This window comes from Phoenix dactylifera, chromosome 3, assembly GCF_051530095.1.
Source record: "Phoenix dactylifera cultivar Ajwa chromosome 3, Ajwa_hap1_PhDact_Kaust_v1.1, whole genome shotgun sequence".
Taxonomy (NCBI): domain Eukaryota; kingdom Viridiplantae; phylum Streptophyta; class Magnoliopsida; order Arecales; family Arecaceae; genus Phoenix; species Phoenix dactylifera.
Genome location: NC_143192.1, coordinates 45,767,197 through 45,784,191, shown reverse-complemented (window position 1 = coordinate 45,784,191; position 16,995 = coordinate 45,767,197). Strand labels below are relative to the sequence as shown.

The 16,995-nt window shown below is 41.7% G+C and overlaps 3 protein-coding genes across 4 annotated transcripts; all 3 read right to left on the bottom strand.

Annotated features, from left to right (window-relative positions):
• Positions 1 to 2,608: 2,608 nt before the first annotated feature.
• Positions 2,609 to 3,980, bottom strand: LOC103705209 (BURP domain-containing protein 6-like). The gene is made up of 2 exons (XM_089929708.1): positions 3,745 to 3,980; positions 2,609 to 3,637 (listed from the first exon to the last, which is right to left on the bottom strand). The coding sequence occupies exons 1-2, from the start codon at positions 3,778 to 3,780 to the stop codon at positions 2,807 to 2,809; spliced, it is 867 nt and encodes a 288-aa protein (XP_089785834.1). The 5' UTR covers positions 3,781 to 3,980; the 3' UTR covers positions 2,609 to 2,806.
• Positions 3,981 to 7,031: 3,051 nt separating this feature from the next.
• LOC149768115 (BURP domain-containing protein 6-like) lies at positions 7,032 to 8,288 on the bottom strand. The gene is made up of 2 exons (XM_089929971.1): positions 8,158 to 8,288; positions 7,032 to 8,050 (listed from the first exon to the last, which is right to left on the bottom strand). The coding sequence occupies exons 1-2, from the start codon at positions 8,191 to 8,193 to the stop codon at positions 7,220 to 7,222; spliced, it is 867 nt and encodes a 288-aa protein (XP_089786097.1). The 5' UTR covers positions 8,194 to 8,288; the 3' UTR covers positions 7,032 to 7,219.
• A 3,663-nt stretch (positions 8,289 to 11,951) lies between these two features.
• Positions 11,952 to 13,227, bottom strand: LOC120107596 (BURP domain-containing protein 6-like). 2 transcript variants are annotated; one of them, XM_039120927.3, is made up of 2 exons: positions 13,084 to 13,227; positions 11,952 to 12,980 (listed from the first exon to the last, which is right to left on the bottom strand). In XM_039120927.3, the coding sequence occupies exons 1-2, from the start codon at positions 13,117 to 13,119 to the stop codon at positions 12,150 to 12,152; spliced, it is 867 nt and encodes a 288-aa protein (XP_038976855.3). In that variant the 5' UTR covers positions 13,120 to 13,227; the 3' UTR covers positions 11,952 to 12,149. The 2 variants fall into 2 exon arrangements, with proteins under 2 accessions (XP_038976855.3, XP_038976852.3); XM_039120924.3 differs by having other exon boundaries at positions 11,952 to 12,992; positions 13,084 to 13,179.
• Positions 13,228 to 16,995: the final 3,768 nt, after the last annotated feature.

The following is a 16,995-nucleotide window of genomic DNA, read 5'->3' as shown; positions in this document are numbered from 1 at the left end:
TCATGGTGCTTCTTCTGCATCTTGGTAGGTCGTTCGGTTGCCTCCCGCCGGGAGGCCATGGCTTCCTCAGCCTTGGCGTACTTGCGAGCTCGGGCCAACATTTCAACAAAGTCGGTGGGAAAGCTCTTCTCAATGGAGAAGAGAAATTTGTAAGACCGAGCTCCAGTCTTTTTTTTTGGTGAAAAACCAAGATCTAGTCTTCAATGCCGACATGGCGATTGACTGGTCGAAATCGCGAACCTCCCATGTGGCCGAGGTAAAGCGATTGATGTAGTCTTTTAAGGATTCTTCCTCCTACTTGATGGCGAAGAGGGAGTCTGAGGTCCGGCGCTGACGCCGGCTAGCGGTAAAATGGATGGCGAGCTGCCTGCCTAGCTGTTCGAAGGAGAGAATCGAGCTGGGCTTTAGTCCGGAGAACCAAAGACGAGCTACCTTGCGGAGAGTCGCGGGGAAGGCTTTGCAGAGTAGAGCGTCTGTGGCTCCTTGGAGTGTCATAAGGGCCTTGTAGCTCTCCAAATGATCCAGAGGATCGGATGAGCCATCATATTGCTCAATCTGTGGTATCTTGAACCTCTGGGGGATTGACTCATCTATGATCCATTGAGGGAATGGAGACTCTGTTGTAAAGTTGAGGTCGGCATCTCGAATCGGGGCTCGGTCTTGAAGCGTCTGTATCTGCCGCTCCAAGTTCTCGACTTTTCTGCCGAGCTCGGCGCTCGGATGGGGCTCCTGTTGCAGCTTGGCATAGAGCAGACCCCGCCTCAGATGGGTGCTCCCGTGCTCGAGGCGTCAGGCTTCGGCGCAAGCTCTCAAGATAATGGATGCACGACAAGCCCTCCCGGCTTGGGGGTCGAGCTCGGTGGGAGCTTCGGTGGTGGCGACGCTCTACAGAAAAATGACATCGCGAGCGGCGTCCTGAGGATTCATGCTCGTGAGGAGGGAGTAGAGGTTGGTCTTCTACTTGCTGTAGGCCTTGAATGGCCACAGTGAGTGCTTGGACTTGTTGGACAAGCAGATTGAACTGCTCTAGCTGGACTTGAAAAATTTAGTCTGTCGGCTCTGCAAGGGGTGGACTTTGGAGTGAGTTGCTGAGAGCTGGTACCTAGTTCCTTGATGCATTTGAAGCTCCTTGACCCCTCAACTTCATGATCACGACTCAGGCCCTTCCTCTAGCGCCAAATATGTTGTGGTTCAAATCTGGCCCGAGGGTGACCACGCCGGAGGAGTCGAGGAAGTTGCCGGTGAGTGGAAGAAGAGGACGAGCGCCACCTCCCGCACGGCGGCGGACCTGCACAAAGCCTCACCGGTGGGGTTCCGGTGAGGGCCCTCCAATGCTCGAGTTAGAGTGGGGTATATTTGGTCCAGCCCAGAAAGGTTCCTCTTACGTTACCTTATGGGGCTATTTATAGTCCCTGTAGAGGTATTCAAGTGGCGGAGATATGGCCCGTTCCCATCATGGGAGGAGATGGTGCGCAGTCAGAGCTTGCTTGTGGCGCGCAGTGCAGTCCGTTCTTGGGAACGATAAGGCTTTGACAGTCGTTGCAGGGTTTGGTTTCTGGTTGATATGTCGTGGCGTGGCCGACAAGCAAAGCATGGTATGGTGAGGCTGCTGCAGGGCATGGCTGCATCATGTGGATGACGAGATCGGCCTTCTGGGGTCGCCTTCTGAGCTTGGCCTTCTAGAGTCGGCCCCCTGAGCTCGGCCTTATGGGTTTGGCCTTCTGAGCTCGGCCTTATGGGTTTAGCCTTCTAAGCTCGGCCTTCTGAAGTTCGGACTTCTGAGTTGGCCTTCTAAGCTCGGCCTCCTGGGGTCGGCCTTCTGAGCTCGGCCTCCTGGGTCGGCCTTCGGGAGTTCGGACTTCTGAGCTCGGCCTTCTGGAGTCGGCCTCCTAAGCTCGGCCTTCTGGAGTTGGCCTTCTGAGGTGGGCTTAGCCAAAATTGGGTGACTTATGCCAAAAAATAGGACGATCCATTTTGCCCCCCATCAATATATATATAGTCCCATATAGCATGGATCTTGTGCGCCACATAGTTGCGTGCATCATATATTTTAGATTTGCACCAATATATATTATTTTTGGGCAAACTTTGCACCAACATAGATTATAGCATTTGAGTTGTTACCTTGAAACTTAATTTGGGTCTGTCTATCTGACATTAGAGTGGCTCTCTTTATTTTGTTTCGAACGTTAGTGGCTCTATTGCAGCCATCCCTTGATAATAAACTACTTGGATATGGATTTGATCATGTTACATGTGCTTATAGTTCTTGGTATGAGAAAATATCTCAAACAAAATAATTTTATGCAGCGATAATGTTGGTGATGCATACCCGTTCAATTATTTGATCAAAATCTAGCCATAAGAAAACTTTAAGAAGACGGAGGATTTTAATCTATGCTTCTATAAAAGTTATAAAACTGATGGAATGTCGGATGTTTAAAAAGAGAATAGGCTAGGGATCTTCATCGAATAACAAAAATCTGGTTGGTTTTCTTCCATCAAGAAAACCTACGATCCATAATTAACTAATAACTAAACCATATTTATGTATCCAACAACTGGTGCTGTGATCTGGCCGGAAATGGAGGAAAACAAATCAATCGAAGATCCTAACTGGATAAGAGTTTATTTTTTTAATCTAATAACTAGAACATATGCATGGATGCATCTACTAGCAACAGAGTCATCATGTAGATCATGATAAACATTAACACCTAATAAGCGCCCATAGACAACGCGATATATACCCTCAGGACATCCGCATAACGCAAGGAAGCAAGAGAAGTCCTCATAGAAGCTTCGCCTAGCTTTTGGCGATCCAGACAATGTTGTCTTGGGGTTGGAAGTGGCAGACGTTTCCAGTCCGTTGCTTCTCTTTGAGCTCTTGGAAGGCCAGGATCTTCGGGTTCGAACCCTCCTTGTAGTCATGGCACACGGCCAGCGCCTCCACCTTCGTTCCATCCACCCCCACCATGGAAACCATGTATGCCTTGGATTTACCCTTCGTGTGGCAGTAGAACACGGTGTATGCATAGGGCTGGACATGACAGACCACCCAATCGGAGGACCCCGTCACCTTTCGCACGCCGACCACGCTATACTGCTGCTCCGGCGAGTCCTCCCTACCGAGTCTCGTCGAAACGGTGTGGATGTCGCGAGTTCTCAGGGCCGATGTAGTGAAATCCAGCATGGATTCAAGTGAAGTGGCGCATTTCTTGATCTTACAGTACTTTGCCGGCTCTTCACACTCTTCAAGGGTTGTCTCGATCGCCTTGGCTTCGTGAGAACCCGGCTCGATGGAGAAGCGGGCGAGGATCTCTGGAAGCTTGGTGGTGGTGAAGGGGATGGAGTCGGCCGCTTGGCGTGGCAGAAGGGATGGCCTGGAGCCCGTTCCTGGGAAATGCAAAGTAAACTTGGCACCCGCATGCACGTCGTTCTCCAGAAAGAAAGAAGAACGGAGTTTAGCGCTCGTAGACATGGGCTTCACTGCTGGATGGCTGAGAGCTAGTTCTTCCCCAACATTGGTGCTATGCTTTATTAGATCAGCAATGGCACTTGGCATGGGAGTGTCGGGGAGGACGCTGCGCCAGTAGAGCTCAGAAGGCGAGGCTGCATGGGTTGCTCCAACTGCAAGCTGAAGCAATATCTTGTTCGGGTTACTGGTCTACGTACAGAGTAATCTCATAAAAAGCAATTAGATAGAGCAAAAACAAACGAGGAAGAGGTAATTAGCTTTCTTACCGCAAGAACGGAGAGGAGAGGAAGGAAGCGATCCATGACCGTGAGACGATCCCAGTGAATGCTCAAAACACACAAGAGCTGGCGGATTTATAGAACAAATCAAGGAAGTGTTCGAAGAGAGGGGAGAGAATAGAGTCAAGAATGGTCTTCGTTTTTTTTTAATATCCAATAATGTATAGATTCCATATGATTTGAGAAAAAAACATCGGTCTTGCATTCGGGCCGCTCTTAAAAAATTGGCTCTTTGTTTTTAAGGCTGGTGGATTTATAAAAGAAACAGAGGAGAGAGAATAGAGTCAAGAACGGGGCTCATTTTTTTATATCCAATAATATAAAGATTCCATGTGATTTGAGAAAAAAACACCGATCTTGGTTTTGGGCGGTTCTTAAAAAATTGGGTCTTTGTTTTAGCAACTAAAGAAATCAAGGAAGTGTTGGAAGAGAGGAGAGAGATTAGAGTCAACAGCGGTCTTCTTTATATATATATATATATATATCCAATAATTTGTAGATTCCATATGGTTTTGGGGAGCTCTTAAAAAATTGAGTCAATGTTTTTGGCGAATTTATAAAAGAAATAGAGGGGAGAGAATAATTCATTTTTTCAATATATAAATATAAAATACAATAATATATTTCTACTACAATTTCAAATAATTATTGAATAATAATAATATGATTAATAATATATTGTAATATAATATATTATAATAATATAATGTAATATATTGATATATTGATATAATATATTAATGGTATATTGATATAGCAATTTTTTTTGCTAGACTGAATAGTATTCTTTTTCTCAAATTTCAGTCTAAACTCACTGCTCTAGGAAATCTTCGATATCTAACCTCACATATCCTAATACCAAGTTGGATAGTGATTTGAAAAGTAGGAGTGATTTGGAATCAATGCTTTGTAGGATTTTTGTTATGCAGCCAAATATGGTGATCTTTTTACTTCCATCCATATTTCTCTTGATTTTGAGATGATCACACCATACCAAATATCCTTTTCTAGTTTTTTAAATAAAAAGGTGGGAGACATCTTGACCGCCCAATAGGTAAGGGTTTCCATGACATTTATTATTTTTTTTTGAAAAAGAAGAATATTCTATTATTCTGGTTGTGCTCCCTATTTTTTATTTTTTAAAAAAATATTTTATTATTTTCTCCCTCATTAATTAGCCCTCATGCACTATCGTGCTTCTGGAGGAGTAGGGGGTGGGCGGCGGCGGCGCTAGATTGGGAGGATGAGGAGGAGGAAGAGGCATCGATGCTAAGGATGGAGGAGAGGAGGGAGTGGAGGTGGCGGAGGAGACCGGCGAGTAGGACCCGCTTGTACATACGCAGGCTGAGGACTGTGAGCCAGATACCATGGAGGCTTTATTATTTTTAATATATTTTGGAACAAATAGGACTGCTCAAAAGTTTTCGGCTCCATCTTTTGGGGCCTGGTCAAACGTTTGGGCTTGAAAACATAGCCCAATAAAAGTTTTTCACGGCTGACATCAGACCGCTCAGGCTTCCTCAGATCATTGACAGCTCCAGAGCAAGGTTTTCAGGAACTGATGATATATACTTTGGTCATCTCAACGGATGACTAAAGCAAGATGAGTTGTGGTCCCCTTTTTTCTCAGTCAAGTTGAAAGGTGCAGAAATCTAAAGAGGTTTAAAATCTTATTATTTAATCTTTCAGAATCTAGATATTGAAAGCTTAGGTGAAATATTATTAGTTAAAGAACATGATTAAGGAAGAAATAAATGGAAAAAATTCGCAGATATGTTAGTGTTGCATACAGGCTCTAGTACGCATGGGGCACATTGACTCTGTCGGCTGGAATAAGGTAAAAAATATTTCCCAACTCTAGCATTCTCCCATGCTAAGACTTGACCACTTCTAAGTCCTGGTCACAAAATGACAATGAATCTTTAGATATTTTAGCTGAGCCCCAGGTGAACATAGAGAGGCGAAGGCGGTTTCCTTAGCTTGAGATGGAGAAGGAAAGAACAAGGGGGAAAGTAAAGGAGGGAAAGAAAGGGAGAGGAAGGCAAAAAATATTTTTCTCTTACTGTTAATCTCAGTTTTCAAATCCGGCAATCTCTTGGTGTACTTCTTCTTTATAATTCCTTGATTATTTTTCTCTTATACTAAGCTCTTAATTTTGAAATTTTCTCTTATTGATTTCTCTTGGTTAACACTTGTAAAAGTAATGTATTCTATTACTTCCTTGTAAATATAACTTAGGTTTTAGACAAATCATGTTAATTCTTGGTATTCATATTAGTTTTATTCTATAATATATTTTTATTATCTTTTTTTAGATATTTCCTAGTTGTAGTTGGTTGTGGTCTCTATACCATTTTTAATATCATTTTTAGATATTTCTTAGTTGCAATAATAAGTTCTGTTCTTCATGGTGCAATAGCTCAGTTATATCCATTATTCCAGTGGAAGCCCGTCAATAGACGTGCTGTTCAATTTCAAGGCTTTCTCAAAAGAAAATGAATTTTTTTATAGAAGATCGATTGTATAAAAATTTAATTTTTAAAATCTACATATGCCTAGGGTTTTGCCATCATGGACTCATCTTGTTCACCCATATGACCCTGTGAAGTAGCCAACTTACCATTATGCATGGTTTGGCACATGGAGGGCTGCTTACCTTTATGCATGGTTTGGCATGTATATGGAGTGGGCACTAGTTTGAAAAAGTAGTACTAATGGCAGACTTGAACACTTATATATAAATTTTTATACGAATATGAATCTCAGTAAAAAAAATTTGAATCTGAGCTAGCCACTCATCGAAAATAAAAAAAAGTCTCTGAATTCATAGTTCTTATAATTAGATAAGGCTCGGATTATCTTGTTAATTGAATCATTTTACATTTGGCTCTGGCATCTTTAGGACCCAAGAATATTAGTCTTCTGGGTTGGTCCACCAGCCTGGCCATAGCTTCATTCTATCTTTTTACTCTCTTTCTTTCGAATCTTGCTTTACATTTAACTTCAAGATGCATAACCAACAAGTTTATATAAAACAGATGGATGAAATATAAATCTGGTCTTTAAATACAGTCCCGTTGATATCAAATTATAGTGTGCAACTTTTGGGTAGTGGCTGACGCTTGTCTCGCCAAACCACTAGATGCCTTGATACTAGCAGTACGTTGACTCTCTGTCGACTAACATTAGAGTGGCTCTCTTTGTTTTGCCTCGAACATTAGCGGCTCTATTGCAACCATCCCTAGATATAAACCTACTTCATTAGAAACATCATGGATGTAAGAGTTTATTTATTTATCTAATAACTAGAACATATACATGGATGCATCTACCAACAACAGACTCATCATGTAGATCATGATAAACATTAACACCCAATAAGCGCTCATAGACAACGCGATACCCTCAGGACATCCGCATAACGTAAGGAAGCAAGAGAAGTCCTGATAGAAGCTAGCTTCGCCTAGCTTTTGGCGATCCAGACAATATTGTCTTGGGGTTGGAAGTGGCAGAAGTTTCCAGTCCCTTGCTTCTCTTTGAGCTCTTGGTATGCCAGGATCTTCGGGTTCGAATCCTCCTTGTAGTCATGGCACACGGCCAGCGCCTCCACCTTCGTTCCATCCACCCCCACCATGGAAACCATGTATGCCTCGGATTTACTCTTCGTGTGGCAGTAGAACACGGTGTATGCATAGGGCTGGACATGGCAGACCACCCAATCGGAGGACCCCGTCACCTTTCGCACGCCGACCACGCTATACTGCTGCTCCGGCGAGTCCTCCTTACCGACTTTCGTCGAAACGGTGCGGATATCGCGAGTTCTCAGGGCCGATGTAGTGAAATCCAGCATGGATTCAAGTGAAGTGGCGCATTTCTTGATATTACCGTACGCTGCCGGCTCTTCACACTCTTCGAGGGTTGTCTCGATCGCCTTGGCTTCGCGAGAACCCGGCTCGATGGAGAAGCGGGCAAGGATCTCTGGAAGCTTGGTGGTGATGAAGGGGATGGAGTCGGCCGCTTGGCGTGGCAGAAGGGATGGCCTGGAACCGGTTCCTGTGAAGTGCAAAGTAAACTTGGCACCCGCATGCAAGTCGTTCTCCAGAAAGAAAGAAGAACGCAGTTTAGAACTCGTAGCCATGGGCTTCACTGCTGGATGGCTGAGAGCTATTTCCTCCCCAACATTAGTGCTATGCTTTATTAGGTCAGCAATGGCACTTGGCATGGGAGTGTCGGGCAGGACGCTGCGCCAATAGAGCTCAGAAGGCGAGGCTGCATGGGTTACTCCAACTGCAAGCTGAAGCAATATCTTGTTCGGGTTACTGGTCTACGTACAGAGTAATCTCATAAAAAGCAATTAGATAGAGCAAAAACAAACAAGGAAGAGGTAATTAGCTTTCTTACCGCAAGAACGGAGAGGAGAGGAAGGAAGCGATCCATGACCGTGAGACGATCCCAGTGAATGCTCAAAACACACAAGAGCTGGCGGATTTATAGAACAAATCAAGGAAGTGTTAGAAGAGAGGGGAGAGAATAGAGTCAAGAATGGTCTTCGTTTTTTTTTAATATCCAATAATGTATAGATTCCATATGATTTGAGAAAAAAACATCGGTCTTGCTTTCGGGCCGCTCTTAAAAAATTGGCTCTTTGTTTTTAAGGCTGGTGGATTTATAGAAGAAACAGAGGAGAGAGAATAGAGTCAAGAACGGTGTTCATTTTGTTACATCCAATAATATAAATATTCCATGTGATTTGAGAAAAAAACACCGATCTTGGTTTTGGGCGGCTCTTAAAATATTGGGTCTTTGCTTTAGCAACTAAAGAAATCAAGGGAGTGAAGCAACAGAGGAGAGAGAATAGAGACAACAGCGGTCTTCATTTTTTTATATCCAAAATTATATAGATTCCAAATGATTTGAGAAAAAAACACCGATCATGGTTTTGAGGAGCATTTAAATTATTGAATCTTTGTTTGGCGGATTTGTAAGAGAAATAGAGGGGAGAGAATAATTCATTTTTTATTATATAAATATAAAGTGCAACAATATATTTCTACTACAATTTGAAATAATTATTGACTAATAATATGATTAATAATATATTATAATAAAATATATAATATCAATATAATATAATATATTGATATAATACATTTATAGTATATTGATATATAAATTTTTTTATTAGACTGAGTGGCATATTTTTTTCTCAAATTTCTGCCCAATATCACTGCCCTGGGTGATCTTCGATACCAGACCTCCATATCTCAACATTGAGTTGGACGGTGATTTGAGTAAGACTGATTTAGGATTAATGTTGTGTAGGATCTTCGCTGTGCAACTAAATGTGGTGATCTCATCACCTCCATCCACATTGCCCTTGATTTTGAGATGATCACCCCATACCAAACATCCTCTTATAGTTTTTAAAATAAAAAGATGGGAGACATCTTGATCGTCTAATAGGTGAGGGTTTTCGAGCAATTTTTTTTCTGAAAAAAAGAATATTCTATTAGTTTGGCTATACTCTCTATTTTTTATTATTTTTTTGAAAAAATATTTTATTCTTTTTTTCCACCTTAGAACTCATGCTCTATCGTGCTCCTCGAGGCATAGGAGGTGGGCGGCGGTAGCACTGGAGAGGGAGGGCAAAGAGGAGGAAGAGGCAACAATGCTAAAGATGGAGGAGAGGAGGAAGTGGAGGTGGCGGAGGAGATAGGCGAGGAGAACCCGCTTTTACATCCCTAGACTGAGGACCATTAGCCCAATTCGTATGAGGATTTTCCAAGATGGCCCAAAATTAAATGGGGGCTTCATTATTTTTATTTATTTTGGAACAAATCTAAGGACTGCCCAAATGTTTTCGGCTCCATTTTTTGGTGCCTGTGAAATGTTAGGGCTCGAAAATGGAGCCCAATAAAAGTTTTATCAGACCACTACAAGAAAAATAGTTAATTCTAACACCTAAATAAGCCGATGATTCTAAATAGCATCGGAAAATACTGACGTTCATGAGCGAGAGCCTGATTTAGATAACACTAAAAAGTGTCGTCGAAAACCAAAATAAAAACGACGCTTTAGAAAGCGTCGTCACATTGGCCATTTTTGAATGCCGACGTTTTCAAAAGCGTCGTCGGAGGCCACATTATATTTCCTATTATTTCTCCCCCCCCCCCTTCTCTCTCCGTCGCTCGCCTCTTGATCCCTAACGCCTCCAGCCGCCCCCTCCTTACAAATTCCTAACCCCCCCCTTCTCTCCCCGTCGTTCTTTCTCGATCTGAGATCGATCTTTCTCTTTCTCGATCTCCAGATTCAAGAAGCCATCTGCTTCCCCGTCTAAGTCCTCCTCTTCCTCAAATCTCCCTCTTCCCTTTCCATTTCCGACCTCCTCTGTCTCTTCTACTCTTCCTCTCTCTCCATCACCCCAAGCGGCGGCGGTGGCGATTGGCGGGCTGGCCCTGTGGGAGGCGGCCTCATCTTCTACTCCCCTCCTCTTTTCCACGCTTCTCTTCATGGCTTTTCACTCAAGAACTAGTTTCGGATCTGCTGATTAGTAACTGTATCCCTTCTATCTCTCGTCTAGCTAGTCTTTTTCTTCTTCGCGAAAGACTAAGCAAAAGATTAACTAGTGTTTTTGTATTGTTTTTGTATTGTTTTTGTGTTGTTTAAGCAAAAATATTTTTCTCTTAGTTTTTATCACAGGTTTCAAATCCTCGGCAATATCTTGGTGTACTTCTTCTTTATAATTCCTTGATTATTTTTCTCTTATACTAATCTCTTTGGAAATTTTCTCTTATTGATTTATCTTGCTTAACACTTGCAAAAGTAATGTATTCTTTTGCTTCCTTGCAAATATAACCTAGGTTTTAGAGAAATCATGTTAATTCTTGGTATTCATGTTAGTTTTATTCTATAACATATTTTTATTATCTTTTTTAGATTTTTCCTAGTTGAAGTTGGTCGTGTTCTCTATCCCATTTTTAATATCATTTTTAGATATTTATTAGTTGCAATAATAAGTTATGTTTTTCACGGTGCAATAGCTCAGTTATATCCATTATTCCAGTGGAAGCCCGTCAATAGAGGTACTGTTCAATTTCGAGTCTTTCCCAAAAAACAATGAATTTTTATGGAAGATCGATCATAGAAAAATTTAATTTTTAAAATCTACATATGCCTAGGGCTTTGCCATCATGAACTCATCTTGTTCACCCATATGACCCTGTGAAGTAGCCAACTTACCATTATGCATGGTTTGGCACATGGAGGGCTACTTACCTTTATGCATGGTTTGGCATATGGAGTAGGCACTAGTTTGAAAAAGTAGTACTAATGGCAGACTTGAACACTTATATATAAATTTTTATACGAATATAAATCTCAGTAGAAAATTTTGAATCTGAGCTAGCCACTCATTGAAAATAAAGAAGTCTTTGAATTCATAGTTCTTATAATTAGATAAGGCTTGGATTATCTTGTTAATTCAATCATCTTACATTTGGCTCTAGCATCTTCAGGACCCAAGAACATATACTGGGTTGGTCCATGAGCCTGGCCATAGCTTCATTCTATCTTCTTACTCTCTTGCTTTCTAATCTTGCTTTAAATTTAACTTTAAGATGCATTACCAACGAGTGTATATAATACAAATGAATGAAATATAAATTTGGTCTTTAAATACGGTCCCGTTTGTATTAAATTATAGTGCAACTTTTGGGTAGTGGTTGACGCTTGTAGTAGGTTGAAACTAGTGGTACGTTGACTCTCCATCGACTAACATTAGAGTGGCTCTCTTTGTTTTGCCTCGGACATTAGTGGCTCTATTGCAACCATCTCTAGATGTAAACCTACTTCATTGGATATGGATTTGATCACATTGCATGTACTTATAGTTCCTAGTGCGAGAAAATATCTCAAATAAAATAAATTTATATTGTGATAATATTGATGATGCAAATTCTAGTCATGATTATTCAAGTACTTGATTAAAATTTATCCACAAAGAAATTTCAAGAAGAAGAAGTATTCTAACATGCCTCCATAAATATTATAAAATTGACAGAATATCACAGGTTCAAAAATAGACTGGACTTGGTATCATTGAGTTTCCTTTCATCATGGAAACTATTTTGGCCAAGATAGTAAATAGCTACCCACCACCAATAATTATCAAACAACTAAACCAAACGTATGTGAGCTGTGAGCAACTCGATAAGAGATTATTTATTTATATAATAACTAGAACACATACATGGATGCATCACCCAACAACAGACTCATCATGTAGATCATGATAAACATTAACACCTAATAAGCGCCCATAGACAATGCGATATATACCCTCAGGACATCCGCATAACGCAAAGAAGCAAGAGAAGTCCTGATAGAAGCTTCGTCTAGCTTTTGGGGATCCAGACAATATTGTCTTGGGGTTGGAAGTGGCAGAAGTTTCCAGTCCCTTGCTTCCCTTTGAGCTCTTGGTAGGCCAGGATCTTAGGGTTCGAACCCTCCTTGTAGTCATGGCACACGGCCAGCGCCTCCACCTTCGTTCCATCCACCCCCACCATGGAAACCATGTATGCCTTGGATTTACCCTTCGTGTGGCAGTAGAACACGGTGTATGCATAGGGCTGGACATGGCAGACCACCCAATCGGAGGAACCCGTCACCTTTCGCACGCCGACCACGCTATACTGCTGCTCCGGCGAGTCCTCCTTACCGACTTTCGTCGAAACGGTGTGGATGTCGCGAGTTCTCAGGGCCGATGTAGTGAAATCCAGCATGGATTCAAGTGAAGTGGCGCATTTCTTGATCTGCCTGTACCCTGCCTGCTCTTCGCACTCTTCAAGGGTTGTCTCGATCGCCTTGGCTTCGCGAGAACCCGGCGCGATCGAGAAGCGGGCAAGGATCTCTGGAAGCTTGGTGTTGGTGAAGGGGATGGAGTCGGCCGCTTGGCGTGGCAGAAGGGATGGCCTGGAGCCGGTTCCTGTGAAGTGCAAAGTAAACTTGGCACCCGCATGCAAGTCGTTCTCCAGAAAGAAAGAAGAACGCAGTTTAGAACTCGTAGCCATGGGCTTCACTGCTGGATGGCTGAGAGCTAGTTCTTTCCCAACATTAGTGCTATGCTTTATTAGGTCAGCAATGGCACTTGGCATGGGAGTGTCGGGGAGGACGCTGCGCCAGTAGAGCTCAGAAGGCGAGGCTGCATGGGTTACTCCAACTGCAAGCTGAAGCAATATCTAGTTCGGGTTAGTGGTCTACAGAGTAATCTCATAAAAAGCAATTAGATAGAGCAAAAACAAACAAGGAAGAGGTAATTAGCTCTCTTACCGCAAGAACCGAGAGGAGAGGAAGGAAGCGATCCATGACCGTGAGACGACACCAGTGAATGCTCAAAACACACAAGAGCTGGCGGATTTATAGAAGAAATCAAGGAAGTGTTCGAAGAGAGGGGAGAGAATAGTCAAGCACGGTCTTCGGTTTTTTTTAATACCCAATAATGTATAGATTCCATATGGTTTGAGAAAAAAACATCGGCTTTGGTGTCGGGCAGCTCTTAAAAAATTGGCTCTTTGTTTTTAGAGCTGGCGGATTTATAGAAGAAACAGAGGAGAGAGAATAGAGTCAAGAACGGTCTTCATTTTTTTATATCCAATAATATATAGATTCCATATGATTTGAGAGAAAAACACCGATCTTGGTTTTGAGCGGTTCTTAAACAATTGGGTCTTTGTTTAAGCAACTATAGAAATCAAGGAAGTGTTTGAAGAGAGGAGAGAGAATAGAGTTAACAGAGGTCTTCTTTTTATATATATATATATCCAATAATTCATAGATTCCATATGATTTGAGGGAAAAAAAAACATTGATCTTGGTTTTGGGGAGCTCTTAAAAAATTGAGTCTTTGTTTTTGGCGGATTTATAAAAGAAATAGAGGAGAGAGAATAGAGTCAAGAACGGTCTTCATTTATTTATATCCAATAATACAAAGATTCCATGTGATTTGAGAAAAAAACACCGACCTTGGTTTTGGGCAGCTCTTAAAAAATTGGGTCTTTGTCTTTTAGTAAATGAAGAAAGACCTGTCGATTTATTGAATGAGCAAGTTGAGCAGAAAAATCACCCTAACTCTCTTCCTCCATTCTCGTTGCTTTATTATGAGGTACAGTTCACAATGCAATTCGCAGTGGTTTTCTTGAGTAACATATTTGCGTTATCAAGGCATTTTTGTTTGTAGAAAAGGTAGAGAAAGACAGACACATTTTATCAAGATCAGGGGCACTATAGCTTTAATAACTTGAACGTCATGAAGTTGTTTCAAGAAATGAGCAATGATACTGTAACTCAAAAAAAGACAGAATTGGAAGGTGCACTATTCTGATCTTTTGAGTTTTATCTCTTTCCAATGTGGGACTAAAGAAAGTACACTAGATAAAAGGCAAATGATAGAGAAGGGCAGAATTGAAATTTTGAAATATTCCAACAAAAATTATGTGAATGTTTGTTTCATATATGAGAGATTTCTTACACCCCACTGTGTGCAGCAGCTTTCTTAGTTAAGGTGAATGACATTACAATTGGATTCCTGTTATAATGCACATTGCTGATGTTATTATACCTCGATATGATGATAATGATCCTATAAATGGAATTGTGTTTGGACTTTGAGATACTGATGATAGATCAAAGATAAGTAGGAAAGTGTCTTGTCTTCTTGGGAATTCATGCATGCTAAGGTCTTATAGCCCTAGTTTGCAGTAATTGAGGCCCCACCCTTCTGTCATCACAAATGGTCTTCATTGTTTGTAGTTACACGGTGGTTGCACGTCCTTTTGAATAGCAGTCAGGCTCCAAATCGAGACATTCTGATTTGAGATTTTAGAGAAGCACATATATTATCATTGCTCCTTGCAGTAGAACAAAAGCTCGGTGATGCTCTGTTCTGTGTTCTATGCTCTGTTAAGGTGGTAAGCAGACCAATTAAACTGAGCTGAGAGGTTTATGGAATCAAGTACTTGATCTGCACTTGATCACACTTCTCCTGCACCGATCATTCCTCGTTTTAGGAGGCAGGCTTTATCGTTCAGGCAGCAGGCAAGTAAATGGTGGAGGAAGTGGAGGCAATGCTGCATGCAGTTGATGCACGATTATCTGAGGAGTTCGTAGATGAAGCAGGGGGATTTTGATTTGCCTTCATCTCTCCATTGATGTCCTAAAATGGCATAGAGAGAGCTTGATCCTAAAACCAAAGCCTTAAACTTTTATTTAAGGTTGGTGGGATGTCAATGGAGCCCGATAAAAGTTCTTCTGGGCTTGACATGAGCCCAGTCAGGCTTCTCAGATCATTGACAGCTCTAGAGCAAGGTTTTCAGGAGCTGATGATATCTATTTTGGTCATCTCAACGGATGACTAAAGCAAGATGAGTTGTGGTCCCCTTTTATCTCAGTCAAGTTGAAAGGTGCAAAAATCTAAAAAGGTTTAAAATCTTACTATCTAATCTTTCAGAATCTGGATATTGATAGCTTGGGTGACATATGTGATCTAAGATTATCAATTATTTTTAAGTATCAATCTTAAAATTTATTTGTCAAAGATTGTGATTAAGAAAGGAATAAATGGAGAAAAAAAAATCGCAGATACGTTAGTGTCGCATACAGGCTCTAGTACGCATTGGGCACATTGACTCTGTCAGCCGGAATAAGGGGAAAAATAGTGCCCAACTCTAGTATTCTCCCATGCTAAGACTTGGCCACTTCTAAGTCCTGGTCACAAAATGACAATGAAACTTTTGATATTTTAGCTGAGCCCCTGGCGAACATAGAGAGGCGAAGGTAGTTTCCTATGCTTGAGTTGGATAAGGAAAGAAAAAGAGGGACAGACAGAACAGAAGAAGGAGAGAGAGGCAAAAATAATTTTCTCATAAGAATTAACCTCGGCAATTTCTTGGTGTACTTCTTTTATATAATTTCTTGATTATTTTTCTCTTATTCTAAGCTCATTTCTCTTGGTTAAGACTTGTAAAAGCAATGTATTCTATTGCTTCCCAGTAAATATAACCTAGGTTTTAGACAAATCATCTTTATTATCTTTTTTAGATATTTCTTAGTTGTAATAATAAGTTCCGATCTTAACGGCGCAATAGGTCAGATATGTCCATTATTCTAGTGGAATCCCGTCAATAGATGTGCTGCTCAATTTTAAAATTTCCCAAAAAATATTTTTTAATAGAATTTGATTATATAAAAATTTGATTAGAAATTTCGCCCATCATGAACTCATCTTGTTCGGCCATGCGACCCTGTGAAGTAGCCACTAGCCAACTTACCTTTTATGCATGGTTTCGCAGATGGGTAGGTAGGCACGACTTTGAAAAAGCTGTACCAATGGCAGACATGAATACTTACATATAATTTTTTAGAGTGATATGTGTCTCAGACTCTCAGCAGAAAATTTTGAATCTGAGCTAACCACTCATCCAAATAAAAAAAAAGTCTCTGAATTCATAGTTTTTAATAATTAGATAAAGCTTGGATTATCTTGCTAATTGAATCATTTTACATTTGGCTCCAGCACCTTCAGGACCCAAGAATATTAGTATACTGCGAATTTCTTTCTTTGTAGTCATGCTTTAAATTTAACTTAAAGATTCAAAACCAACAAGTGTATATAAAATAAATGAATGAAATATAAATTTGTTCTTTAAATACAGCCCCGCTTTGTATCATTAGAGTGCAGTGGTTGACGCTTGTCTGGCCAAACCACTGGACGCCTCGAAACTAGCAGCACGTGAGACCGGTCGCTTAAAGGCGCGGGATTTAAGCTCGACCGGCAACGCCGTGACAACCTATAAACGTTGACTGTCCGTTGACTAACAGCACGTCACGGTTGCACCTCCCGATGCGACGGCCCCCGCGGCAGCGCGCGTTGCGGCGACGCACACCTGGCCTCCCGCGCCGTCCCGTCCGAAAGGGACCGCGCGAGATCTAATCACCCGATCCCGTGACGTCATCCATCCGGAACAGGCCTTCCGACGCGATCAGCGGTCCCGATCGATCCTCCCGACGGATGCCAGAAGGCCGGAGGGGGCGGGAAATGCGGTAAGATGCCATGCAGAGGTTCGAGGGCGTACGATGGAAAGAGGATGAGCCAGTAGGAAGAGGATACGTGGCATTGCGTGCCGACCTCGCGCAGCTGATCGTGGGGTCATTTGCGGAAGGTGCGCATCCCGAGAGCGGTGGTCG